General features: G+C 52.2%; 1 protein-coding gene across 4 annotated transcripts in view; it reads right to left on the bottom strand.

Moving 5' to 3' along the window:
* ATP9A (ATPase phospholipid transporting 9A (putative)) overlaps positions 1-26909 on the bottom strand; it is a 122686-nt gene that overhangs the window by 17429 nt on the left and 78348 nt on the right. For all 4 annotated transcript variants that reach the window (XM_027558250.1, XM_027558252.1, XM_027558251.1 and 1 more), the window contains exons 15-22: positions 15774-15935; positions 9950-10042; positions 8689-8772; positions 7060-7230; positions 4001-4099; positions 1403-1492; positions 1175-1319; positions 228-292 (exon numbers count right to left, since the gene is read on the bottom strand). In XM_027558250.1, the coding sequence (XP_027414051.1) occupies positions 228-292; positions 1175-1319; positions 1403-1492; positions 4001-4099; positions 7060-7230; positions 8689-8772; positions 9950-10042; positions 15774-15935 (909 nt within the window). The remainder of the gene's footprint in view (positions 1-227; positions 293-1174; positions 1320-1402; positions 1493-4000; positions 4100-7059; positions 7231-8688; positions 8773-9949; positions 10043-15773; positions 15936-26909) is intronic.

Below are 26909 nucleotides of genomic sequence, written 5' to 3'. Positions count from 1 at the left end.
CTCTGACTTCCAGGTAGTAACACTAGGTAATTACCAGACCTGGTTCCTTATGCTCTGTAATTCTAATAGAGAATTTCCAGAAGCACCGAAGCTGCATCTCGGAGGGAAAGAGAAACCCCAGCCGCTGGAGCAGAGCGGCTCCCCTCCGACATCCTCACGACCACCACCTAATGCCCTAACGCTGACCCCGGGGCAGAAATCAGCGCACTCGCCCCATCCGTGCTCACCTTTCCCTCCACGCCCACGCCGCAGTCTGACTCCTGGATCATGCTGACGTCATTGCCGCCATCGCCTGCGGGGCGCACAGACCAGACAGGAAGGTCAGCAAGGAGGGAGAGGCGAGAAACACGACCGCGCCTTTCACGGTCACTTTACAGACTCGTCCACTGCTGCCTCCCGTCGCAGGCTAAGTTTCTGTCCTGTTCTGTCCACTCAGTCTCTCCAACAGCCTGCGGCATCAGCTTCTTTTACCGGCAGAGGAGCTGAGTCAGAGGGACCGGGCGACCGGCCGAGGGGCCTGGCTGGCTGACTGAGCAAGGGGGCTATGTCCACGCCGCGTGGGGGTCTACAGCCCCTCGGGGCCTGCCTCCAAGGGGTGGGGGTCCCATCAGCAGCAGCGATGACAGATGCTACCCGGCTTACTGCGACTGAAGCACGTGCCTCGTGAAGGCTACCGCCCTTCTGAATCCGCCTAGGCACCTCTTGAGGGAGCCGCGGGTCCTCTCTTTCTACCAATGAGCAGACGGGCTCCCGATGGGCAAACTAAGACCCCCGTGGATCCCCAGCTAGGGAAAACCTGCAGACTGGACCCAGACCCCTCTCCGTAGCGTGGTCTTCTTCACCTCCGGGGCTTTGCTGTGCTGGTGTCAATAGTGAACAAGGCACCAACCGAGGAGGAAGACCCGGAACGCCCTCAGCGTCCTTCTGGACGCTTTCTCAGAGCAAAGTACTCGAAAATAATGACAGAAACAGGGTCAGAGGGGGGAAGGGGTATCAATGCCATGGCCTGGGTCAAGGGGCCTGGGAACCTGAAGCGTGTGGCAGTGGGGGCCCGCCCCCGCAGGCCAGGCGCAGCCGCGGGCCGTCCCCCAAAGGTCACCAGGCGTCCCCTGGAGGGGCACGCGCAGCCTCGGGCCCGTCCCCCGCAGGTGAGCGGGCGCGGCCGCGGGCCTACCTACTGCGCAGGTCAGCCTCCCGGTGCGCTCCTGGAGCAGACGCACGATGCGCGCCTTCTGCGTGGGCGCGCAGCGGCAGCAGACCACGGCCGGGCACTGGCAGGCCAGCTCCATGAACTCGTACTCGTAGTACTTGAGGCACACCTGGCGGCAGCGGGGGAGAGGGGCTGGTCGGCCACGGCCCCCCCTCCGCCCCCACGGCAGCTCCCGGCGGGCCCCGCGCCCACCTCCAGGGAGTCTCCGGAGATGACCAGCGCGCAGTCGTGCTTCCTGCGGAAGGCGTTCAGCTCCAGGTGCGCCTCGCCGCGGTTGGTCACCTGGAAGGGAAGACAGTGAAGGAGGCCTTGCGCTCTGAGCCGCTGGGAACAAGTGGTGACTTCCTGGGGCCCCCGGCCTGGAACCCCACCCTCCCCTGCCACCGACCCCCGAGCCAGAGCAGACCGTTTGCTGTGACTGTGGGCATCAGGGGGGTTTGCACACCAACCGTCCCCTCGCCTTTCCCCCAGGAAGGCTGGGACCACATAATCAAGGGAAGAGCAAAAGGCCCGTGTCCTTTCATTCTGCGCCGGGCACTGCTCTAAGTACTCTTCCTGCACTTTCACCCCCTCTTTCTCACAAGGGCTCTTCCAGGCTCTACTGTATGTGCAAGGAAACGGACGCAGGCCGGATGTGTTAGCCTGGCTAGAGGAGCACAGCCTGTCCATTTCAGAGCAGGCCTCAGAAGCCAGGCACCTAGCCGGGCGGCTGGCTTTTCCACAAAGAATCAGCTGTGAAGTATGATGCGCTCTGTGGGCCACACAGTCTGCCACAACTACCCACTCCGCCCCTACACTGCCAAAGCAGCACAGACAATCCGGAACAGATGGGCAGATCTTGCATTTAAATAAAACTTTATTTAAAAAAAATAGGTGACCAGCACACAGCCATAGTCCACCAGAATCCTAGAGCATGCCGTGTGTTCTCATTATGTCCAACAGTTACATTCTGTGAAGTCGCTGTGAACACTCAGTGATGACTGAACCACCACTGCTGGGGGAGATACAGGGCTAGGCTCCTGTGAGCCTCTGGTCACAATATTTTTGTCCATCGGTCATTACATAACCTTGATTTCTATGTGTCTCTGTTTAAAGACATCTTTGGAAATATATACTGCTGAAATAAGTCAGAGAAAGACAAATGCTGCATGTTGTCACTTATGTGTAGAATCTGAAAAATAAAACTAATGAATATAAAGAGACAGATACAGAGAACACACTAACTGTGAATAGTGAAGAGAGGGAAGAGGTGGGGCAAGGCAGGGGTAAAGGAATAAAAGACACAAACAACTGTGTATAACATAAATAAGCTACAAGACTCTACTGTGTAACACTGGGAATCCAGCCAATATTTTATAATTATAAATGCAGTGCGTGCTAAGGTGCTTCAGTCATGTAGGACCCTTTGCGACCCCATGGGTTTTAGCCTGCCACGCTCCTCTGTCCGTGGGATTCTCCAGGCAAGAATACTGGAGTGGGGTGCCATTTCCTTCTGCATATACCATTTAAAAAACTATAAACCAAAATGTTGCACATGTGAAACATATAACATTGTACATCAACTGTACCTCAAAAAAATTTTTTTAGTAATATACATAGGTATAGTTGACTCATTAACACTAGACTCATGGCCAACAGGACTGTAACTCACACCTGAAGGAAGCTGATCTCTGGGAGGTGTGTCACGGCCTTCTTGCACTCAGGGACATGGTCAGTACTCAGCTCTGTGCTGGGGACCATTTTAAACCGTGAGATTGCTAACAAAAAAACCCACAAAAATGCCAAAAAACCAGGTGGCACTGAATAGACTGAAAGGCCCCCTGCGTCCAGCCGAGGGCTGAGACAAGACGGCAGCGCGTCGCCTGACTCCACCTCAGCTGGGAACCCGCTCGGCAGGCGACGCCACTCTGCACATGTCCGTATACGACTCTGAAGGCAGCTCGAGTATTAATTTTGGGGGTACAAATAAATTTTAATGAGTGGGCAGATTTGCAAATACAGAATCCATGAATAATGAGGATCTGCTGTATCTGCCTCTGTGTGATGCTCGTTGGGCTATTCCAGAAACCGCTAGATTTCTTAAAGCTTCAACGTGCTATGGACTAAAGGCAGGGGTGGCGGTGTGGGGAGACCCCTAGAACATCTAGAGAACCCCCAGGTGTTTGGCTTGGTGGCTCTGGTGGCAGACACGTAGGACCACCATATTCAGCCCCGGAGGAGACCCGGTGGCTCTCGCCTCACGACTCAGTAAAGCCAATCAGCCCTCAGCTTCGAGCCCTGGAGGGGCTCCTCTCGCCTGCACTGTTCGGCCGAGGGCTTGCCACCGGGGCAGGGAATTCTCCTTTGCCACCCACCATGCCTCCTTCTAAAGGCCCCTCAAGGGTTTCCTTCAGGAAGGCAGGCCAGTATCTGTGATCTCAAATTTATTTCCTACCCAAGGACTTGGCTTTCAAGGGTTCAGTGAAACCCTAGACTCATATGCACAGTTTCACGCGTATGAGCTTATCTGGATCCCGTCAGCTTCTCCAAGGGACCACGGCCCCCAGCAGGTCAAGAGCACGGGTTAACGCGAGGCGGTCGCCAGGAGCCCCTGCACCACCTCCGGAAGGAATCCTTCAGCCTCACCTGGGCCATTCAGTAAGTCCTCCCAAACCAGTGCCCTGAGCTCCCCCACCCTAGGTGGTAACGTCCTCCCCGTCCCCCTACAGGGGCCCACGTGAGATTATGAGGTTACAGGGCAAACAGAACATCCCGCCCCCGCCACGAGGCCCCGAAGCGAGAGTGCTTTACCAGCCGAAAAATGTGGATGTCCTGGTTCCTGGTCACCAGATGTGCGTTCTTTGCTGTGCATGTGGCCGTCTCCAGCTTGTCCCCCGTCAGCATCCAAACCTGAAATGACCGCAGGGAAGATGTCCCCTCGGTGAGCCTTCAAGCCGGCCTGTCGCCAGTGTCAGCTGGGTTTCCAAACACATCGCGCTGAACTGATCAGCTCCAACTACCTCGAGGCTTACGATGTCCCCGAAGCACTGCAGGGAAAGCCCTGGTTCAATGGCTTCAAGACCCTGTGTGCCTGCTGCTGGAGGAGCAAAAGCTGGTGCAGCACTTTCGGGAAACTGGCACGTGCTTCGGCAGACATCATGGAGCCCAGCCTCTGCCCTCCTAACCCCCGTTCTGGGAATTTTTCTTAAAGCAGTAAATATCTCAATGAAGGGGAAGGCCGTATGGATGGGGGATTGCTTCCATGTCCTACAAGAAACACTGATTTGCCACATTACATGGGGTCTTTCTACACAGTCGGATTCCCCTGTGTGATCTCAGGGGGCTTGAAAATGGAAGTGTTTAGTTGCTCAGTCGTGTTCGACTCCTTTGCCTCATGGAGTATACTCCGCCAGGCTCCTCTGTCCATGATATTCTCCAGGCAAGAATACTGGAGTGGGCTGCCATTCCCTCCTGCAGGGGATCTTCCCAACCCAGGGACCAAGCCTGAGTTTCCTGCACTGCAGGCAGGTTCTTTACTGTCTGAGCCAGGGAGTCTTTACCCTAGCTGTAAACTGCCAACGGTAAACATGCCAAGTTCCTCATCACCCTGTAACAGAACATTCTGCGTCTCACTGCTGTGGGCTCAGAGAGGGTAGGTGAGCCCCCCAAAGTCACAGAGCTAGCCCCTGTCCTGACCAGGCCCAGAACCCAGATCTGCAGAGTCTAAACCAATGTACTTCCTGCTCCGCTTGTTCACTCTTTAACTCTGTTCTCTCTGCTCCCAGGAGGGGCGGTGGGGGTGCGGGCACCTTAGAGTCATGGGGCAGGGACACCTTGGCGTGAGGGGAAGAGCAGGGAAGAAAATAGCCATGAAGGTTCTTCACCATGCCAGGCACCGCCTCAGCTCTGGGCATTTAACCCTGTGCGTGTTCAGGGCACTGTCCCTTCACACACCCTTATGAGACAGGAAATGGAGGTGCTGTGAAGTCAGGCCACCAGTCAAGGGCCACAGAAGTCGTCGGTGGGGAGGCAGGATTTGAACCCCCAGGACGAGGCACCAGGCCCTGCTGGGGGCCCCTTGCCTCTGGATTTGACCCCCAGAGTGTGTCAGTCTTCTCCCTCTGTCTCCCACCTGGTCTTAAAAGCTGTGTTGTTGTTCAAGAGGGCGGGGGCATATGTATAACCACTGGCTGATTCACGCTCATGTGTGGCAAAAACCAACACAAGGTTTTAAAGCAATTATCCTCCAATTACAAATAATAACAATATTGCTTTATGGGATCCCAGGTTGGTGCCAGTCTTCGGGGTTCTCTGTGAGAGCAAACCCTGGGACAGGAGCTGGAAGGCTAGAGTTCCAGAAAACCATGGAAAGTCCTGAGCGCACTGAGGCTGCATCCCTCGCAGGAGCACAGGCGGGGCCCCACGGGGAAGCTCCAGTCCCAGGTCTGTGGTTCCCGGCATGAGAGCCTGCGTTTGGAGCCACCTCACACGGCCTGGGGGGCTGCACCCGGGAAGGGAGTGAAGTGGAAGTTCCCAAGTTCTAATGCCCCCCGGCCTGTGAAAGACCACACGTTAGACCCTCATGACAAGCTAGCCAGACCCCTAACTATACACTCCACGCCCTCCCCTCTCACAATGGAAACCAGCAAAAGTCCAGTGCACGCTCTATGAATAAAACACCTCTTTTGGAGAGAATGGTTTTAAGGAGTAAAAGAATTTCAGGACAAAGCCAGTGGCAGAAACTCGGAATCTCCCAGGTTCCTAGAGGAGAGGTTTTAGGAACTGGCAGCAACAAACACATGCCCCAAGGCGTCAGAAATGGGCCTTTCCGACGTCAGACTTTGTGCAGAAATGGGATCTCGCTGGCAATTTCCTTGCAATGAACCAGGCCTGTGGGCCAAAGACGAGGGACGGTTTGGTTTGCGATGAGACACGCCCACACACGTGTGAGGCCCCTGTGGGCCAGAAGGTGGCCAGAGCTGGTTTATGGCCGCAGGCCTCATGTCTCTTGTTCACACCGTCCTGCTCATAACGACGCCTGCTAGACGGGGGCCCCAGGACGTGGTTGGGTAGAGATAAGCCGCTAACCTACGTTATCTTCAGGAGCCTCTAACCCATAGGGCTTCCCTGGTGGCTCAGATGGTAAAGAACCTGCCTGCAGTGCAGGAGACCCAGGTTCAATCCCTGGGTTGGGAAGATCCCCAGGAGAAGGGAATGGCAGCCCACTCCAGCATTCTTGGCTGGAGAATCCCATGGACAGAGGAGCCTGGCGGGCTACAGTCCATGGGGTCCCAAAGAGTCAGACACGGCTGAGCAACTAACACTTTCATCTTGTAACCCAAGAGCTTGCTAATCCCTTTCTTGGGTCCACTGAGATGGAGCGTGCTCCCCAGACGCCCTCTACTGGCCTCTCCAGATTAAACAACTGGATATGAACTTTCTGGCTCCGAAACAGGAGAGTATGAAAACGTGAACACCGCAGGGTGCTGGGGTGGGCGGTCACTCTGCCAGGCGGCCGTTCATTCACCTAGACCATAAAACAGATGGCTGGCCGGCCACTCGACAGCATGTAACAGACACCCCAAGCGTGCAGGATACTGTGGGCCTGAGCTAAGGTGAAGCTCCCGGTCCTGCCTTCATGGAACCCAGCACGCAGAGGGCAGCCACCAGCGAAAGGACACGCAAGACGTCTTCTGAAAGCGGGCTGTCAGTGCAGGAAGGATGGAGCGCTGCAGGTCGCCGTCCAAACCCGGTTCCCTGTGCTCCCTGTCATGGCTTCCAGCCTCTGCCCCATCTCTAATGTTCACCCTCCGCTGAAGAGACCACTCGTCTGAGCCTGGATGTGCTGCCAGGCGGCAGGCTCACCATACCTTGATGCCGGCGTTCCTCAGCGTCTCCAGGGTGGGCCTCACGTCCGCCTGCAGCTGGTCCTCCACCCCCGTCAGGCACAGCAGCTCCATCTCCATCTCCAGGCTCTCGATCACCGTGGCCACTTTCAGGGAGCGGTCATGCACGCTCAGCTTGGCCTGGACATAGCGGGCCTGGGACACATCAGGGACCACGGTCACGCCATGGGGTGGGCAGGCCAGGCCCACGCAGGGCAGGGGCCCCAGCCCTGGGTGAACCTCAAAGTGGTGAAACTGAGATCTTCGGCCTCCTTCCAAGTTCATCAGCCCAGACACCGGAGGTGGAGGGACCAGAGTCCCAGCCTTTGCTCTGCGCTCACCTGCTGTGCAACTCCCAGCAGGTCGCTAAACTTCTCTGAGCCTCAGCTGTCTTCCTCCATGAAGAGACAATAATAGCTCCAACTGGACTGAGTTTTCACAAGGATTAGCACAACTCTAGACCTCGAAAAGCATTGGAGAAGGAAATGGCAACCCACTCCAGTGTTCTTGCCTGGAGAATCCCAGAGACGGGGGAGCCTGGTGGGCTGCCATCTATGGGGTCGCACAGAGTCAGACATGACTGAAGCGACTTAGCAGCAGCAGCAGACCTCAAAAAACAGTCGGTTCTCCCCCATAAACATACACTGTAACCAAGAACCAGATTGTCTAAAGATGATGTCCCACTTCCAAAGACTATTGACCCAACCCTTCCGTTTATCCCCCCTTTATACGGTTAGCAAGGATATGGTCATTTCAAAGCATATGCCTTTAAAGTTGAGAAAACGGCAGAATGCGTCAGGGCTAGAACTCCTGTTAAATCTAACTTCACAGAGAGCTCACGCATGTGAAAGGGACAGACTCAAGCACAGCTTCTCCGGGTGAAGCAGGACAAGGGCCCCAGAAGCCTCTCCCTGCAGCCTGCTCTCTCTCTCCCTTCCAGGCATGTATAAATATGGTCATTCAGCTTTGTGCCAGGACAGGGGGTACAACAAGGACCCCCCCTCAAGGAACACACAGTCCATGGGACAGGATGACAATTAACAAGACATATTTACACCGGAAGCCTTGGCTGTGAAAGTCAATGACCTAGTTCACAGCCAACACTTTCTACAGCTTAAAAAACATCAGAGCCCCAAGAAAGTTTACAATTTCAAATTTGAAGGTTTCATTTCAAATTTCCTAGAAGATTTACAATGACTACCCTAAGTGCTGGGGTACAAGAGCAAACCAGACCAATAAAGTTTGCTCTCAAGAAGATTTTATTCCAAAAAGAAGATACTAAAAAGAGCGTTGAAATATACACATAAACAAAGTCGTCATATTACAGCTGTTGATAAATGCAAACGAAGGAAGCTCAACAGGGTAACAGGGAAGGGATGAGGTGGGACTGCCTTAGACGGGGAGCCAGGAAGACTTCTCGGAGGAGGAAGCATTTGAACTGAGACCCAAAGGCAGCAAGGGAGGGGGGCTACGAGGGAGGAGAGTTCTAGGCAGAGAGAAGAACCTGGTGTGCTCGGAAATGACATCGGCCTGGGCCAGAGCAGAAGGAAGGGAGGGAAGATGGTGAGGGGGGTGGGGCTCAAAGCCAACAGAAAAGTCACAGAGCCCACTTACCTCAAAGTCTTGATACTGCTCCTCTGCTAGAGATTTCTTTGCCACCACGAGCACCCGGAGCCCCTCCCGGGCCATGTTTCCACACTGAAAAGCAGACCGCGGTCAGTGGAGAGCCGTGCTGAGAGCTCTGAGTCCCCACCTCTCCCTGGGGATGGCTGGAGGCTGAAGCAGATGGGACCCCCTTCCAGTCTAGGGAGGACCCCTGGCAAATCACAACACTGCTTCCTCCTAAAGCTGTCTCCCTGAGCAAACCTTCTAAAAGGGGTTCAAAATTGAAGTCAACGCAGCCTGACTTAAATGTGGATATTTCTGGCTCGTTGGAAAAACTGAACCTCTGACAAAAGCACTTTCCCAGATGACCACAGTCAATGACGCCACAAGGCAGCTGTTCCCATGAAACACAGTGTCAGGTGAGGACGTGCCCACATGTTTCATACACACAGTGGGACTCTGCCAGAAACACATCCCGGCCCGTCTCAGTCATCCGAGTTACCTGCCCGGCCCCTGTCGGCATGTGGGACTGTTATCTCGCTAATTAGAAATTTATTCTTACTGAATTTAAAATGTGAATTCTGCACCTGGAGCTGGGAGATGACACAGAAATGGCCTGAGACACGGGCAGTGCCTTCCCTCCAGGCTATGGCCAGTTCCCACATCACAACCTGGACAAGGCAGCCTGGGATCGGGGCCCCACAACGCCCACCTCCTGGTACCCACATCCCTGTATGATCACCTGCTCTGAGGATGCAACGGACCCAGGGCCTTCTTCCCGACAGACAGAACATGGCAAGGTGAGGGAAGGTCATTTCAGAGAAGGCGGCTTCTGTTTAACCTGTTCCTGTGCTTGCCGTCTCTGACAAAGCCAGGGCCACATGTATGCTGCCTTACGCACAGACCCACAGCGCGAGGAACACGGCTCCCTCCAGCCAAGAGCCACTGCGGAGCTGAATTCCGCCGCCAACTGCTAAGTGAGCTCAGAAGCGGGTCCTGCCCCAGCTGAGCCCTCAGATGAGACCCCGGCCCTGTGCGACCCCTTGACCCCGGCCCGAGACCTGAGCAGAGGGCCTGGCTGAGCTGTGCCTGAAGCGTGGATTCGCAGAAGTTGTAAGAAACAACACATCTTTCTAAGCTGCTGAGTTTGGGGGTGACCTGTTACACGGCCACAGAAAATGCACGCAGGCACCCACCCCCCATTCCACACAAGGGACGGGCTCCAGAACGTGCTTCCAGGGCCCGTTTCCACGTCCCACGCGGCACGTACCTCTTCCTCCAGCCAGTCATTGTACTGCACGATGCCTGCCATGACCACATCCGCTCCCTTCATGTAGAACGTGATCTCCCCAGTTGACTCATCCTAGAGGAGGGGCGGGAAGCATGAATAGACGGGAGGAGCCCGCCTGCCGCGCCAGCGCCCGCTGCCCACGAGCGGTGCTGCACGAACTGTCCTTCTGCCGCGGGTGTCGCTGTGCGTTCTCACTCGGCCAGAGATGAAAAGCGAGACAGAGGGGGAGCTCACTTTGGGGCAAAGGCCACAGAAAACAGAAGAAAACTCAAAGCACTTGGAAGATCGTTAAAGGATGGAAGCAAGATCAAAAGGGCAGAAGAACTTTTTACAGGTATGACTATTCTAGCAGGAGTGGACTCCCATGCTGTAAGACTGTTTTAAATTGATACACAGGGCTGCCAGTGTCGGAAAGAGTTCGGGAAGTAAGATAATTCTCGGGGTCAGGGCTTCTCAGCCTCGGTGATGTTAACATTAGGTAGAGGCTGGAGAATTCTTTGCCACCAGAAGGCTGGACTGTGCATTGAACCATCTCCCGCAGCATCCCTGGGCCTCTCCCCACGAGATGCCAGCAGCAGGCCCCATGATGACAGCCAAAATCTCTCCAGATATGAACAAACATCCCCTGGAGGACACAGCGCCTCAGCTGAGAACCACCGATCTAGGTAGAGGTGGACCCTAGATGAGGTCCAGCGGGACCCTAACTCAGCCGTCAACCCGAGGAGTCAGCTAGAGAAGAAGGTACACAGATTCTCGGTGCACACCGACCAGCTGTTCTGGGGAGAGGGTGACATCGCAGCCCAGGCGTCAGATGCTTAGACCCAGCACCAGCTCCCGGCTGTGTGCACCTGGACGGACTGCTTCTCATCTCTAGACCTCACTGTCCTCCTCTGTGAAGCCAGGATCCTAACAACTCTTACCACGTGGCTGCTGGGGCTTAAGGGAGATAATCTACAGAGAGCAGGGAGCAAAGGGCCAACACCTACAAAACTTCTGGCCCAGTGTTATCATTCCTGTTGGAGTGACAGTAACTCCTCACGACCCTCAGCTGCAGTGCTCGTAGAAAACAGGGGTCTGAATGAGGGTGGCTTTGTCCCCAGGGGACTTCCAACTTGTCCCGGCACATATCTGACTGTCTCGACCCAGAGGTGCTACCCGCATATAAAGGCTAGAGAACAAGGATGCTGCTACCCATCCTAGGGGCTCCCCGGGCGGTTCAGTGGTAAAGAACCCGCCTGCCAATGCAGGAGGCCTGGGTTCGATCCCTGGGTGGGGAAGATTCTCTGGAGAAGGAAATGGCAACCCACTCCAGTATTCTTGCCTGGGAAATCCCATGGACAGAGAAGCCTGTAGGCTACAGTTCATGGGGTCACGAAGAGTTGGACGTGACTTAGCAGCTGAACAACAACAATCGGCCTATGATGCCCATGACAGTCCCCGCAAGAGAGAATCATCCGACCCCAAACGTCAATAGTGCGGAACTTGAGAAACCCTGGCTTTAAGGAACTGATGGTGAAATTGCTGATTCTTACCCCATGACTCTTTCCTCAATGACCTTCGTCACAGGGAACCTGGAAGCAGTGGAGACGGGCAAGGGCACCAGCAAACCCACCGCCGCCCGAGCCTCAGTTCTGCTGCCCCGGGGAGCCCAGAACGCATGGTCTCTAAGCTCTTCATGGAAGAGGAAATAAATTCTCAGTGCCAAATCAGTGGTTTCACCTTCTAAAGTAACTTCTGAGCACCTCTGATCGCTGACCATCTTTTCGAACAGCATGCTTACTCGTAAAAGCACCCACAGGCCACAAAGAGGCACCTGCTTAGCAGCATTACAAATGCAGGTCGCTTCTTTGATGGATTGCATCTGCGCTTGCTTGTGACCCGGGCCAAAGACAGCTATGGGGTCTGAACACGAAAGCGTCAGGCTTCTCTTTTTGTTTCATTTCCCCTTCACCCAAAAGGCGCTGTGGGAAACGATGCCCCCACCCCAGCTTCGTCTGCTCCAGAAGGGGCTCGGAAGAGCTTGGGCATCTCGGCCAATATAAATGCTGCACCAACTCTCTCCTCGCTTAGTCACTTCCTCCCACCGAGTTCATCGCAAGGTTACCCTGTTCCCATATCATGGCAAGATCACACTGTAAATTTACAGAGATCTGCCTGCTGCATTGCCTCGTTCGGGGGCCTCATCTTTTTCCACTGTGGTCTGATTCTGGCACCTGTCCAAAGGCTTCTTTTATTCAGACAATGACAAGGGTCATTGGGTCTCTACCAATGATCCGACTTCGGCACGCCACGTGGGAAGGGTGTGGGAAGGGCGATGGAACATCTTGTAAAACAACAACAACAAAACCAGCAGCCCAGAGCCGAACACAGAAGCCCCAAGGAAGCCGGCTTCTCGAGCCTGGCCGACCTTCTCAGGAGAGAGATTCATGCAAAGACCAGACCTGGCTTTGTGACTGTTCAGATGCTGCTCAGTTCCGCCCACGAGCTCACAGGTGTTTGAGGGTTGACAGGGACTTCCCCGGTGGCCTGGCGGTTAAGAATCCGCCTTGCAATACAAGGGACGCGAGTTTGACCCCTGTTCGAGGAACTAAGATCCCACATGCTGAAGAGCAGCTAAGCCCAAGCACCATAACTAGGGCCCGTGTGCTGCAACCAAGACACAACTGAGCCAAATAAATAAAGAAAATTAAAAAAAAAAAAAGTGTCAACAGTCACTAAACCAAGTTGAGAACCGTTTTGTAACTGAGGGCAAACCTCCTCACATCAGGTAACTGGACAAACAACAGGCAGAAAAGATGGACACCTGAGAACAGTTTCTCAGCCCTGGCACGAGGACCATTCGGGCTGGAACCTTCTTTGTTAGGAGGCTGTCCTGGCCTCTACCCACTAGACGCCAGTGGCACCACCCTCTGAGTTGTAACAACCAAAAAATGTCTCCAGACGTCCCCACGTCCCCGGGGGTAAGATGGCTCCAGGATGAGAGGCGTTTGGTGAAAAGAGGACAGTGAGGTTTGTGCAGAGAGGTGAGCTAGCCCCACGGCCCTGCGCTGCACTCAGCAAAACCAGAGAGGGAGACAGGCCAGGAAACAGGAACATCCGCGAAATAACCTGGGTTTCATTAAAGACAACTAACACAGATGGACATGCACGGATTCACTGTTCGTAGTGAGAGACAGGAAACAATCCACGTGTCCAAGAAGGGACGTTTGATTAAATAACGCTGCATTTGTTCCCACAGAACGCCAAGCGCACATCAAAATCATAAAAGTCATCTTTTAATGGCAGGAGAATATTTTTAGCATACCTGTCGTTCAATGGAGGGGGTGGGAGTTTACAAAGTTTTAGGTAGAGTTTGATGTCAATTTTATAAAAATGTGTGTGGCTATTTACACTCATTTATGCTTACAGAAAAAACAGAAGGGAAATTCCCTGAAAAGGCAGGCATGAGCAAGTGAGTCTTTGGGTGGTGAAACTACAGATGAATGGATCTACCCCCTGGCTTTAACATGCATTTGTTCTGAATGCCTTAGGCGACTGCTGATTTTTTAAAGTATTACCTGGGAAGGACAGAGAGCCATTTTAAAATACGACAGATGTGCCCATCCAACAGTATCCCAGACATACACCCCACTCTTGCTGTGGGCAGAGCCAGGGGTCACGGCTTGTAATCTATGACGTGAGTCTGCACATGAGAGCCCTTCGCAACGCAAGGGACCGGGCATACTGCGCCCGCTTCTAGAAGAGCTGATACCGGGACTATCTGATGATGACTCAACCCTCAAATGACTCCAGCAGAGCCCACGGCCCTAGAACTTGGAAAAATAATGGCTGGGACAAAATTAAAATAGGAGATAATGAGTAATTCCTCAGGAAACACCGGCCCACAGGATTCATGCGGCTGCTTCCAGGCCATGGATGTTCTTGACATCAGACATGAAGTCAAGACGTGGTTTGAAGGCACGGAGCAGGCAGGATGCAGGCCAGTGGGAAAGCAGGGACTGCAAGGGAGGAAAAAGCCCTCATCCCACTTAAAACTGCCAAGGATATACATCCGGTATCCCCGGATATACATCCCCTGGGGACCTACTGGCCTCAGGGACATAAAATCCCTTAAAGGGCGTTGTTTTCAAGGCACATCCCTGCCGTGGGTCACTGGACCATCAGGACCACGTCTAACTTTAACCTGGAGAAGCGGCCTCTTTAATGATTCCCACTTCCCCCTTCAAGTGAGGGGGCTGGACCCAGTGACCCGCTTCTGCCAACAGAATGAGCCAAAAGCGTGTCTAATGCTGCTGCTGTTGCTGCTGTTTGATCACAAAGTCGTGTTTGACTCTTTGGCAACCCCATGGACTATACAGCCCACCGGGCTCCTATGTCCATGGGATTTTCCAGGCACGAGTACTGGAGTGGGGGCCACTGCCTTCTCCAAAGTCAAGAGCAACAAAGGAAAAAAATAAATTGGACTTCATCAAAATAAGTAACTTACGTGCATGGAAAGAATTTTATCAAGAAAACAAAAACATAAGCTACAGAATGAGAGAAAATATTTGTATGTCATATCTCTGATAAGGGACCTAGACCTTATAATGAACTCTTACAAGACAACAATAAAAGACAACCCAATTAAAAAGTGGGCAAATGACTTGAACAGACACGTCTCCAAGGAAGAAATACAAGCGACCAATAAGAATATGACAAGATGCTCAGCATCATTAGCCGTTAGAGAAATGCAAATCAAAACCACAATGAAATACCACGTCATAGTACCCAGGATGGCTACAATGAAAAGAAAATGGAAAATAACAGGCATTGAGGAAGAGAAACCAGAACTTCACATGGTAGAATGTAAAGAGTGCATCATTTTGCAGAAAAGCTGTGGCAGTTTCTCATAAAGTTAAAAGAGAATTATCCAGCAGTTGGGAAACAGACCCAACAATCCCACTGCTAGGCATCTAACCTGGAGAACTGAAAATAGGTACTTATATCCTTTTACATGAGTGTTCACAGCAGCCAACTACTCACAGCAGCCGAAAGCTGCAAACAGCCCAAACACCCGCTCAGGGGTGAATGGATAATCAACGTGGAATACTATTCAGCCATAAAAAGGAACGAAGCATGGACACAGGCACGACATGGATGAATGTCTGAAACTTTAGGCTAAGTGAGAGGAGCCAGGAATACTGTGTGATCTCACTTACATGAACTGCCCAGAATAGGTAAATCCTAGGGACAGAAAGAAGACTGGAGGCTTCCAAAGACGACAGGCAAGGAGGTTTGAGGAGTGACTGCTTAATGCTATGAGGTTTCCTTTGGGGGTGACCCTACAGAAGCGGTGGCTGTACGACATTATGAATGTACTAAATGGTAATAAGTTAATCATGTCCAGAATTTCACCTCAATAGAAAAAATATATTTTAATTAAATGAATATACAATGAGAAATATATTATTACCAAGAGTTGCCTGATCTACACTCATTAGACCTTTCACTCTGAAATGGGGTTGACCAAAAAGCTGAGCAGCTATCAGAGATCTGTGCAACTGAAGAACAAATTCTCTTTCTGCAGAGGGAACTGTGTCCTCTGGTTGGTCTAAACAACAGGCAATGCTAGAGGAAGAAAGGGGTAAGAGAGAACGTCCAGCCAGAGACACACCAGACTTAGGTGCGTTTTTAAAAAACAAAAACAATTTTTAGCCATAAACGAAAGACAACTCACCCTCAGACACAAACCAGACTTAGGCGTGTTTTATCAAGAAAAACAAACAAACAAACAATTTTTAGCCATAAACGAAAGACAACTCACCCTCACGATGATGCCCATGCGTTTGCTTTCGTAGGTAAAGGGGAAGAGCTGCAAGATGGTGAAGTTCAGGATCTGGTCGCCAGGGGTCCTCAGCTGCATGGAAGACTGGTCGCGGCCCACCAGCGTTAAGCCCACGCTTTCCGTCCACTGTACCAGGGCCACCTAAACGAGGCGAGGGCCGAAGGTCAGACACACAGCGGGCGTCCCGGTGCACAGGTCCAGCCAACGAACAGGAAGGCGGACGGGCACACGGAGACAGCTGAGCTGGGGCGGAGCCTGCGTCCCTCGGGGAGGCGCACTGGCACGGTGACATGCCAGCACCCAGTTCAGGCCTGCGGGCGCCCCGGGCTCACAGCTGCCTTCTCTTCCCTGAAGCAGCCACGAGCCAGACCATGGAGAGAGCTACACAGGTTCAAGGGTGACCAGTGCAACCAGGGGTCCCATCGGGAAGAATCTGCACCGAGCAAACTGCAAATATGGGGAAAGAAGGAGCACGAGGCGGGCGTGGCGGGGGAGGGGGGTGGCGCGCACGTCCAGGCTCCCCATTAAACCTCACGGATACCCGACTGGGACGGAATCTACGGTAGCTCTCCACTGGGCAGCTCTGCCCCCCAAGGGCACAGTGTTGGCTGTCACAGCCAAGCAGAGGGTGGACATTCGCTCTTGGCATCTTGTCGGGAGGCCAGGAGCTGCTAAACATTCCACATCTCACGGGACAGCCCCCTGCCCCGACAGAGAATCACCCCCAGCCCACCCACGCGGCAGGCCTGATGAGGGTGAGAACGCTGGTCTGTGCCGGTGAGGAGACCGAGGCTCGGAGAAGCTCCCAAGTTGTGAGCGGTGGTGTTCCGGGGCTGAACCTGGATTCACCTGGTGCCCAGCCATGCCCTCCGCCGCCCTCTGTGCTTGCTGGGGGGCTGACCTGGTGCCCAGCCATGCCCTCTGCGCTTGCTGGGGGGCTGACCTGGTGCCCAGCCATGCCCTCTGCGCTTGCTGGGGGGCTGACCTGGTGCACAGCCATGCCCTCCGCCGCCCTCTGCGCTTGCTGGGGGACGGGTCCAGTCACCAGCTAGAGGTTTTCACAGCCTGAGCAAGGCTTGCTTCTCTGCGCATCAAAAGGCACGGAGGACGCAGATTCCAAGGCGAGGGCCAGACCGCTGGGGACGGCAGCCAGCAAGGGCCCGAGCCCCAGCTGGAGGCGGCCGTCCCCCGGGAATGGGCGCCCAGGGTGGGCATGGCTCCAGCTTCTCAAGAAAACCCAGAAACCCGACCTTGTCCAAAAGCGCTCTCAACTTTTCAGTGTAAGCAAGTAAGCTGCATGTTTTAAATGCCCGTGAAGAAAATGAAACATGTCTGCAGAGGAATCTGGCCTGGGGTCTTCAGGGAAAGAAGCAAAGAGGAGTAGAAAAGGGGGGAGCTGGGAAGGGGCGACCACCCCGCCCCGACCCCCCGCTGCCACAGGAAGGGGGACGGCAAGGATGATGAGCTACGGTGTACGGATGACAGCATCGTGTCCACTTGTTAGAAGAGCCCACGGAGGCAGGAACTGCCAACCAGCTCTACATGGGGGATGAAGAAACAGACAGAGACGGGAGGGGAGCTGCTCCCAACTGGCAGCTACGACGGGCTGAGATGAGATCTAACCCTAGGCCCAGCAGACCCAGGCCCAAGACAAGTGCCCATCCCGGGCCATCCAGACGCCCGTCCTCAGAACACCAGGTGCACACACATCAGCGCATCCTCCGTGAGCACCTGGCACCCCTGACTCCCCGTCACCATCAGGAAGTGGACAGGAGGCACCAGGGGCAGAGTAACAGCCCCCAAACATGCCCACCTCCTAGTCCCCACCGACGTCCACCACCTCCTAATCCCCACCAACCTCCATCTCCTAATCCCCACCGACCTCCATCTCCTAATCCCTACCGACCTTCACCACCTCCTAGTCCCCACCAACCTCCACCTCCTAGTCCCCACCGACCTCCACCACCTCCTAATCCCCACCGACCTCCATCTCCTAATCCCTACCGACCTTCACCACCTCCTAGTCCCCACCAACCTCCACCTCCAAAGACAGGGCTAATCAAGTAATTTTTTTTTTTGATGTGGACCAGTTTTTAAGGCTTTATTGAGTTTGTTATGCTACTGCTTCTGTTTTATGTTTTGGCTTTTGGGCCACAGGCGTGTGAGGTCTTAGCTCCCCAACCAGGGATGGACCCACATCCTCTGCATTGGAAGGCGACGGCTTCATCACTGGACTGCCAGGAAGTCCCAAGTAGTAATTTATTTTTTGCTACTAACTTGCATAAGTCTTCAGAAATGCATTCATGTAACTGTTTGTTCTAATCACTCTGAATTTCAGTATGGCCGTCTTATCTACTAACAATTTTCTTTCAGAGTTTAAAATGAAAAAAATCAGTAAATATTTTAAAAATCTCATCCATATATATGAAAAAAAAACATTGAGTAGTAGCTCAACTGGTAAAGAATCCATCTGCAATGCAGGAGACCCCAGTTCGATTCCTCAGTCGGGAAGATCCACTGGAGATCACTCCAGTATTCTTGGGCTTCCCCGGTGGCTCAGCTGGTAAAGAATCCACCTGCGATGCGGGAGACCTGGATAGTCCACGGGGTCGCAAAGAGTCGGACACGGCTGAGCGACTCTCACTTTCGTGTGCATTAAAATGCTCACTGGGTCATACACACAAAGAGAAATTCCTTCCAGCCTTTCCTTTTCTCCATGTATGCTACTGAAACGTTTTAGTGTATACATGTATTTCTTTTATTTTTAGCATTTTTAGTTTTGATTAAGTAAATAAATATCCCTACACAATGTGAGAGATTATAAATACCTAGGTCTATACAAGACTCAAAAGCTTGACTAAATTTACATCCTCCTTTACATACCAATTTAGTAACAAACAAAAAATAATTCTTCCTCTGATGCTTTCTAACAGGACTGCTAGGGAACAGATTTTTTTTTTAATCCCTGCTTTTAAACAACTATTATTTCACTCCTTAAAAACGTATTTAATTGTTCTGAAATGATGTGAAAAGTCTGAGATATTGGGCTTCAAGGAGATACGCTAAGTCCCCGAAAGCCTGTTCTTAATGTCAATCAAGAGGACTTCCCTGGTGATCCAGTGGTGAAGAGTCCACACGCGAATGCAGAGGACACAGGGCCGATGCCTGGTCCAGGAAGGCTCCACGTGCTGCGGAGCAGCTCACCCCGCTTGCCAGGACTACTGAGACCACACGCCCTAGACTTCGAAACAAGCGAGGTCCTTACAGTGAGAAGCCGTGCATCACAGGGACGGGCGGCCCCCACTCGTGGCACCGAGAGAGCCCGAGTGCAGCAACGGAGCCCCTGTGCTGGCCCAAAAAAAGAAGAAAGAAAAAGAAAGGATCCGAAACGGGAAGCGGCTTGCAGGGCTGTGGGGGCAGTTCTGGCCTCAGCCAGCCCAGATGCCCCCTGGCACAGACCCCACAGGACTGTGCTGGAGGGAAAGCTGAACCGGAAATCTCAAATGAGCACCAGCAACGCGAGCTCCGGGTAAGCGTGAACTGCCAGGCACGGAAACATCTTCTCGGCCCGCACTCCGCTTCAGCAACGCCCCCACCGCCCTCCAGCCCCACCCCCGGGGCCAAGGTCCTAATCAAAAGCTCACAGGTCTCCTCAGGGGCTGATTCCAACAGGATATGAGCCCTGCGGGGGCCTTTCTTTCTCACCTTCCACTCTCTCACTTCAACTAACATTAAGTCAGCCTTAATTTAAAGCTGATTTCTATCAGAAGACATAAAATCCCCTGGGGCCTACTCCGAAGAGAGCTGTTCAGAATGGGGGGCTATCTAGGCCTTCTCAACTGGGGTGGAGACAGACATTTCAGGGGTCAAAAAGGGACGCTAGCTATCCCTTCGCAGAACAAGAGAATGTGAATAAGGCTACTTCTTCCCCTAGGCGGTCAGAGCTTTAGTTCAAAAGAATCATTCCATATTGCCAAATCCTCAAGTCTCACCTGAAGTATCACTGAGTCTGAGTAGGGGTCTTGAGTCTCACTGAGTAGGGGTCTTAGAGGGCCTTGGGTAAAGCTATCTAGTGGTCAAAACGGCAGCAGAAAAAGACGTCGCATAAGGTGGCTTGGTGTTAAAGAACCAGCCTGCCAACGCAGGAGACACAGGTTCGATCCCTACATAGCGAGTATCCCCTGGAGAAGGAAATGACAGCCCACTCCAGTACTCTTGCCTGGAGAGTCCCATGGACAGAGGAGCCTGGCGGGCTACAATCCACAAGGTCACAAAGAGTTGGACACGACTGAGCGTTCACGCATGCATTAGGTAAATGAATAAACAAATTAAGAGTCAAAGCCAAATGCTAGAAACCAAGAAAGTGCCAGAGCAGGGATCTGGCTCTGTGAGTTGGCTGCATATTCCGGTTTGGGTCAGGGGAAAAAAAAACAGTCTGCCACTCTACCCTGCCCCCACGAAAATAAAAGCCCATCTGAAGAACTCTCGCCAGAGCTGCCCATGAAAGGGCTTTTTCATCATTTGTTGGTCAGCAACGAGCCATCTGTGATAAGTTTTAATAACTTTCCCTTTGTACCTGGGAATGTGTGCTTGGGAATTATGCCAGGCAGGCTAAAGAGCCTTGAATTCTTGTCAAAAGCAGGATACATGCGAAACGTAAGAACACGCACAAATGCACTATCTGATTTATTAATAAAAGGGTTCTTTGGTGGCCTTCAATCAGATAAACAGCCAGGCTTACAAAGAGTAGCCAGTCTGCCTGAAGCCAGCCTTTCAGGATTATAAATGTATCCACAGACCTAGGGTATTCTTTACTGAAGAAACAAGTTTCATAAAACCACCATATGACCCAGCAATCCCACTACAGGGCATATACCCTGAAAAACTGTAATTGAAAAAGACACATATACCTCAATATTCACTGCAGCACTGTTTACAATAGCCAGGACAAGGAAGCAACCCAGATGTCCACCGAAAGACCAACAGATAAAGAAGTTATGGTACATATATACAACGGAATATTATGCAGCCATTAAAAGGAACGTAAAATCTGAGTCAGTACTAATGAGGTGGATGAACTTATAGCCTATTATACAAAGTGAAGTAGTCAGAAAGAAACAAATACCATATATTAAAGCACATGCATGGAATTTAGAAAAACGGTACTTCTGATGAACCTCTTTGCCCGGCAGGATAAAGACGCAGACAGAGAAGAGACCTGAGGACACAGCGGGGGCAGGAGAGGGCGGGCTGAACCGAGAGCGCGGCACTGAAATACACACAGCATCACACGCCAACCAGAGCGCTGCTAGGAAGTTTCCGCATAACCCAAGGCGCTCAACCCGAGGCCCTGAGACAACCCAGAGGGGTGGGATGCGGCGGGGGGCAGGAGGGGGGTTCAAGAGGGAGGGGACATGAACACCTGTGGCTGATTCATGGTGATGCGTGGCAGAGACCAGTACAACACTGGAAAGCAACCATCCTCCAAAAAAAAAAAAAAAATAGTTTCCAAAATGTGCCACAGGGTGGCTGCAGGCTCGACCGTCGACAGGACAGGGCAGGCAGTGGACTGGGGCAGGGCGGGCCTCCGGGGCGGGGGCGGGGCGCCGGGGGACAGGCAGCAGCCGCCCCACTCGCTCGCTGCTGCCAGGCAGAAAGCGGGCCCAGTCTTCCAGGTTCTGATCTTTCTCAGGAGAAGCTGACTCTTACAGAATGCAGTGATTTTTAAAGTTTGCTGATTAAAAAAATAAACCATCATGGAGCCAGCAATGTTTAAGAATCAGTGGACAGGCGGTTTCCCGGGGGGTCCGGTAGTAAAGACTAAGCTTACACTGCAGGGGATGCAGGTTTAATAGCTGGTCGGGGAACTAAGGTCCCACACCCCACGAACTGCGGCTAAAACATTCTTTTCACAAAGAATCGGCGATCAAGGTAGCAGAATAAAGGGCCACTCCCTGATCTAAATTTCCTTGATCTTATACTCAAAATTCAGCCTCCTATCACTTAACTCTGATGCAAATGAGTATCTGAGAAGGAAGGGTGGCATCCCGTCCATTAAAATTTAGCCATTCAGAAACTACTATTTACTTAATCCACGCTGGCCAAAACGAACACGAAAAAGGACCGAACTTTCACACGTCTGTCCACGGATGAGCTCAAACCAAACAAGGCGAATACGACAGTTTTCTCGTGTCCCCCACAACCCCACGGTCCTGCCTTTTACACAGGACCCCTCTGTTCTGAGCAACCGAACTCCTATTTCAAGATTCCAGCCCGATGGTTAATAAATGACACTGACGGAGGGTTTTTATCAAGTTCCCGACCACCATTCTCTGACCTCACCCTCGGGCCCGAGTGCCTGGCCATGCGACGGTGGAGCTCCCTCAGCCTCCCAAACCACTCTGCGTCAACACTCCACTCCCCCACGCGTGTCTGAATGCTGGCATTGTCCACGGCCTGGGGCCGAGATGCAGGCACCAGGAGGCGTTCAGGAGGGACAGGGATGCAGTCATGGAGGGAAGCGAAAAAAGCCTCAAGGCTGCGAACAGACTGGGAGGCTGCCAGCCCCTCTTCAAGGCCACGAGCTTCCCTTCCCCTACAGCTTTGCTCCTCACTCTTTGCAACAGGGCTAAGAAAACACGAAATGAGACAGCTGGGACTTTTTGTGGGCGCTGCGATGCACAGAGGGGCTGAACACGCAAGGCCCTCCATCATGATGTTAGTCACGACGCCAAAAGAGGGGCCACCGAAGTGTTACGCCTGGGAGGCAGGAAGAATGACCCCTGCCGCATCTCAGCAGTCACTAAGAGCCTTCCCATCATAGACGGTCACCGGAAAGGGACAACGCAAGGCAACGAGTCAAGGTCAGAAAGAATGATCCCTGCCGCATCTCAGCAGTCACTAAGAGCCTTCCCATCATGGATGGTCACCGGAAAGGGATAACACAAGGGAACGAGTCAAGGTCGTTGAACATATAAGGTATATATATACACACACATACAAGACAGAGGTAGCAAAAACATCAAAATATTTTTGGCTTTTTTTTCCTTTAATTTTTTACTTTTCTATAAAAAGCTCTTGCTACTGTTTTCTTTTAGATATATATATATAATTTATTTATTTTCGACTGTGCTGGGTCTTCATTGCTGCACAGGCTTTTCTCTTGTTGCAGAGAGCAGGGCTTACTCTCGAGTAGCAGTACTTCAGTGGTTTCTCTTGTCACAAAGCCAGGCTCTGGAACACAGTCTCAGCAGTTGGGGTGCACGGGCTCCATCGTTCGTCGGTACGGGGGATCTTCTCGGATCAAAGACTGAACCCGTCTCCTGCACTGGCAGGCGGATTCTTTACCACTGAGCCACCAGGGAAGCCCTGTTACTCTAATAATGAGAGCATGCTAAGTTGCTTCAGTCGTGTCTGGCTCTGCGACATGAGAGCTCTGGCTTGTAGCCCACCAGGCTCCTGTGTCCATGGGATTCTCCAGGCGAGAAGACCGGAGTGGGGAACAAAAAGTAAAATCCACCTCTAGAGCGCTGTACCTTCACAGCACACCCCTTTTCCGTCACCCCGTCTGCATCACTCCCAGCCCCTGACATTTTAATGGACACAGGGATGCTCTCCACCTCTAGAGTCTGTAGAAGCCCCCTCCACTGCACCCCACCTCTGACGGTGCCAAACATCCTCGAAAGGATGGGATGCGGTCAGGGCAGAATTCTCCCCAGCAGACTTCAGCCATTTCACTTCCCTGGGGAGCCACTGTACCCGGGCGGGGGCGGGCGCTGCCCCCAGGCTGTAATCAGTAGCTGAATAAGGACACTTCAAGGCTTCCCAGGCGGAATGCGCACAGGAAACAAATTTAGGAAATCCTGCTTTCTGTTACAGGAAATGAATCCTGCGCCAACTGGTAGGAATTACTCCAGCAGCTCCGAAGTAAAACGGATACTGGCTTCTGCATGTATTCCATCAACTGACCTTGCCCGCACCGGTGAGGCTTTATTGATATAGAATTTCAAAGGTAGGATTCTAGACCCCGCTGCTCCTACACGGAATCCCAAAGAGATCTGGAAACAGGACGACTTTCTGAAAGATTTCATTGGCAACAGATTCGGCCAACTTTCTGTCAGATGGTCTATTTACATACACAGATTTCTGTTTCGAGGTATGCATCTTTCGAAGTAGTTTAAAAGGTTGGTGGGGAAAATATTAACAGTGGTTACACCTTTTAGTGGGGCTTCCCTGGTGGCTCAGTGGTAAAGAATCCACCTGCCAATGCAGGAGACTCGGGTTCAGTCCCTGATCTGGGAAGGTTCCCTGGAGAAGGAAATGGCAACCCACTCCAGTATTCTTGCCTGGGGAATCCCATGGACAGAGGAGCCTGGTGGGCTGCAGTCCACGGGGTCACAAACAGTTGGACACACCTTAGCAACTGAACAATAACACGCCTTTAGTTGGTAGGGTTTGGCTTACCTTTTTTCTTCTCTACATTCTCTATCATAAACCTGAAATAACTGAGTAATAAAAAAATAAAAGTCACGGGGAAAAGGAAACCAAGAAAGTAACACTGACCTCTATGAAGACACCGAAGACCAAAAGAAAATATCTTTCTACAAAGAAATACTATTCAGAATCTTAGCAAAACAGGACAAATCTGAATCCAAAGTAATTAGCGAACAGCAGAGATAAAGGGCTCTTCTCTTTAACAAAAAAGGAGCTGAGAAGCACACAGCATTCCATGGAAGATTTACCTTTGTGGTAAACCTTTGCACAGCTCTAAAACAAATATATCAAAGTTCAGCAGGAACCAGGGGTGCAGGCAGGCATTAAAGACCACCACAGATGCGTGTCAGTAGTCAACAGGAGCCCAGAGGCAGAAGTGCTCATCCAACCACCAACATTTGGAACCTGTTCTAATTTAAATTCTACCGAACACCCACAAGCTACTGGTTCCCAGCCCATAACTATCAAGACTCTGGTCCTTTCTCACAAGGCCCACTCAGTGGTAACATCCTCGCATTCCCAAATGGAAAGGCAAGATCAAGCAGGCAAACCCCGGTGAAGAAACAGTGACAAAAGAGACAAGCTTTTTGTTCCAGGGCAGAAGTCCCAAGAGATCAGTAGACTCCATCCGTACCTACAGTCCCTCCCTCCTTTTCTCTTTCTGCACACAAGTCCCATCTCAGAATGTGGCCAAGGGCTACCACATTTTTCACCCCTAAAAAGCCTGGTTCAGATATCAGTGGTCACGGATCAACTGGGCTTCACAGTTTGAGCTCTTCCACAAATACTGAGAAGACGGAAGGAGGACTCTCCCAGGGGACACGTTCCGTTGCCCCATAGGAGGAGGAAGAAAGGACCTCACAGGGAAAGACACACCCAAGCGTCCTTCCTGACCTTTGGAGAAGATTCCCGTTGTGCCTCCCTCGACCACATCAACCACCAGCTCACTGATGTTCTCAGAGGGGTCCAGACTTTCAAAACACATGAATGAGTTTCAGCCTGAATTCTTTCCTTCCAGGAACAGTTTAGCTGAATGGGGCACAGGAGAAAAGCCTGCTTCTGTTACGGGAAAGTGAAAGTGAAGTCGCTCAGTCGTGTCCGACTCTTCGTGACCCCATGGACTGTAGCCTACCAGGCCCCTCCGTCTGAGTAGTATCTGCTACTGCTACTGCTAAGTCGCTTCAGTCTGTTAGGGGAAGCACACTGAAACCCCCCACCCTGACCAGGCACCATAGGTAACCATCTGCACGAGACAGGAGGTCCTAGTGAGGAACACGGAACTAACAAGCCACCACCAACTGGAGGAGTTCGGGAAAGGCCAAACGGAGACACCACGTGTCCCGCCACCTCCCAGAGTCCTTCCCGCGGGCAGCCACTTTGGCTGAGCAATTCATGTGCTAACAGAAAGGACCCTGAGGCAGAGTGGCCAGAAAAAACCTGGAAACCAATCCCATCACCATAAAACCCAAGGCTGGGAGCCACATGGCGGAGCAGTTCTCCTGGTTCCCTTATCCTCCTGCTCTCTATTAGGGTGCCCCTTCCCAGTTAAGTCTCCAGCATGTCTGTCTCTTCGGACAGTTCTTTTCTGAGTATTAGACAAGAGCCCGCTCTCAGACCCTGGAAGAGGTTTCCCTTCCTGCAACATTTCCTTTAACTCCAAGGCTTCTGTCTACAATTTATTCCACCACACGCTTTACCAGGAGGCTGAAGGCTGAGCCAGCAAGAGCAGGTGCTCCCTGGGACCAACCTCTGGCGCTCACCAGCTATGCAACGTTGGCCAAGTTGCTTACCCTCTCTGTGTGTCCGTCTCCTCATCTGTAAATCAGAGGTCATGATAGAAACCACCTCCCAATGCTGTTGGAAGCATTAAATAGTAATAGTCACTGACATGGTTCAGACGGTAAAGAATCCACCTGCAATGTGGGAGACCAGGGTTCGATCCCTGAGTCAGGAAGATCCCCTGGAGAAGGGAATGGCAACCCACTCCAGTACTCTTGCCTGGAGAATTCCATGGACGGAGGAGCCTGGCGGGCTACAGCCCATGGGATCAGAGAGTCAGATATGACTAACTAATACTTGCAGCACTTCCCCAAAGCTGCTGTGAGCATTAAATAATAACAGAGACAGAGTTTCACACAATCCCAGGTGCATGGTGAATGTCAGCTGTCACTGATGTTGCTCAGTAACCCAGTCGCATCCAACCTCTTGTGACTCCACGGACTGCAGCACACCAGCCCTGCCTGTCACTCACCATCTCCCGAAGTTTGCCCAAGTTCGTGGCCACTGCACCAGTGATGCCATCCAGCCACCCGTCTCGTCCTCTGACGCCCTCTTCTCCTTCTGCCCTCTATCTTTCCCAGCATCAGGGGCTTTTCCAATGAGTCAACTGTCATCACATACATATTAAAAAAAATAAATAATAAAACTTCATGTACCACAGAAGCCCCTCCTTCCTTCTTGAAATTAATAAGACTAATAATAGTTGGGATTCCCTGCAATGCTGGTGGAAGAGTAAAATGGTTAAAAAAAAAAAAAATCCCGGGAAGCGCTCTTGTAATTTACATAAACATATTCATTCAGTTTGACCCGCGGGATTCATTGACCATTCACTAAAAGCCTCAC

The sequence above is a fragment of the Bos indicus x Bos taurus genome, chromosome 13 (assembly GCF_003369695.1).
Source record: "Bos indicus x Bos taurus breed Angus x Brahman F1 hybrid chromosome 13, Bos_hybrid_MaternalHap_v2.0, whole genome shotgun sequence".
NCBI classification, from domain to species: domain Eukaryota; kingdom Metazoa; phylum Chordata; class Mammalia; order Artiodactyla; family Bovidae; genus Bos; species Bos indicus x Bos taurus.
This window is presented reverse-complemented; position numbering and strand designations above follow the sequence as displayed.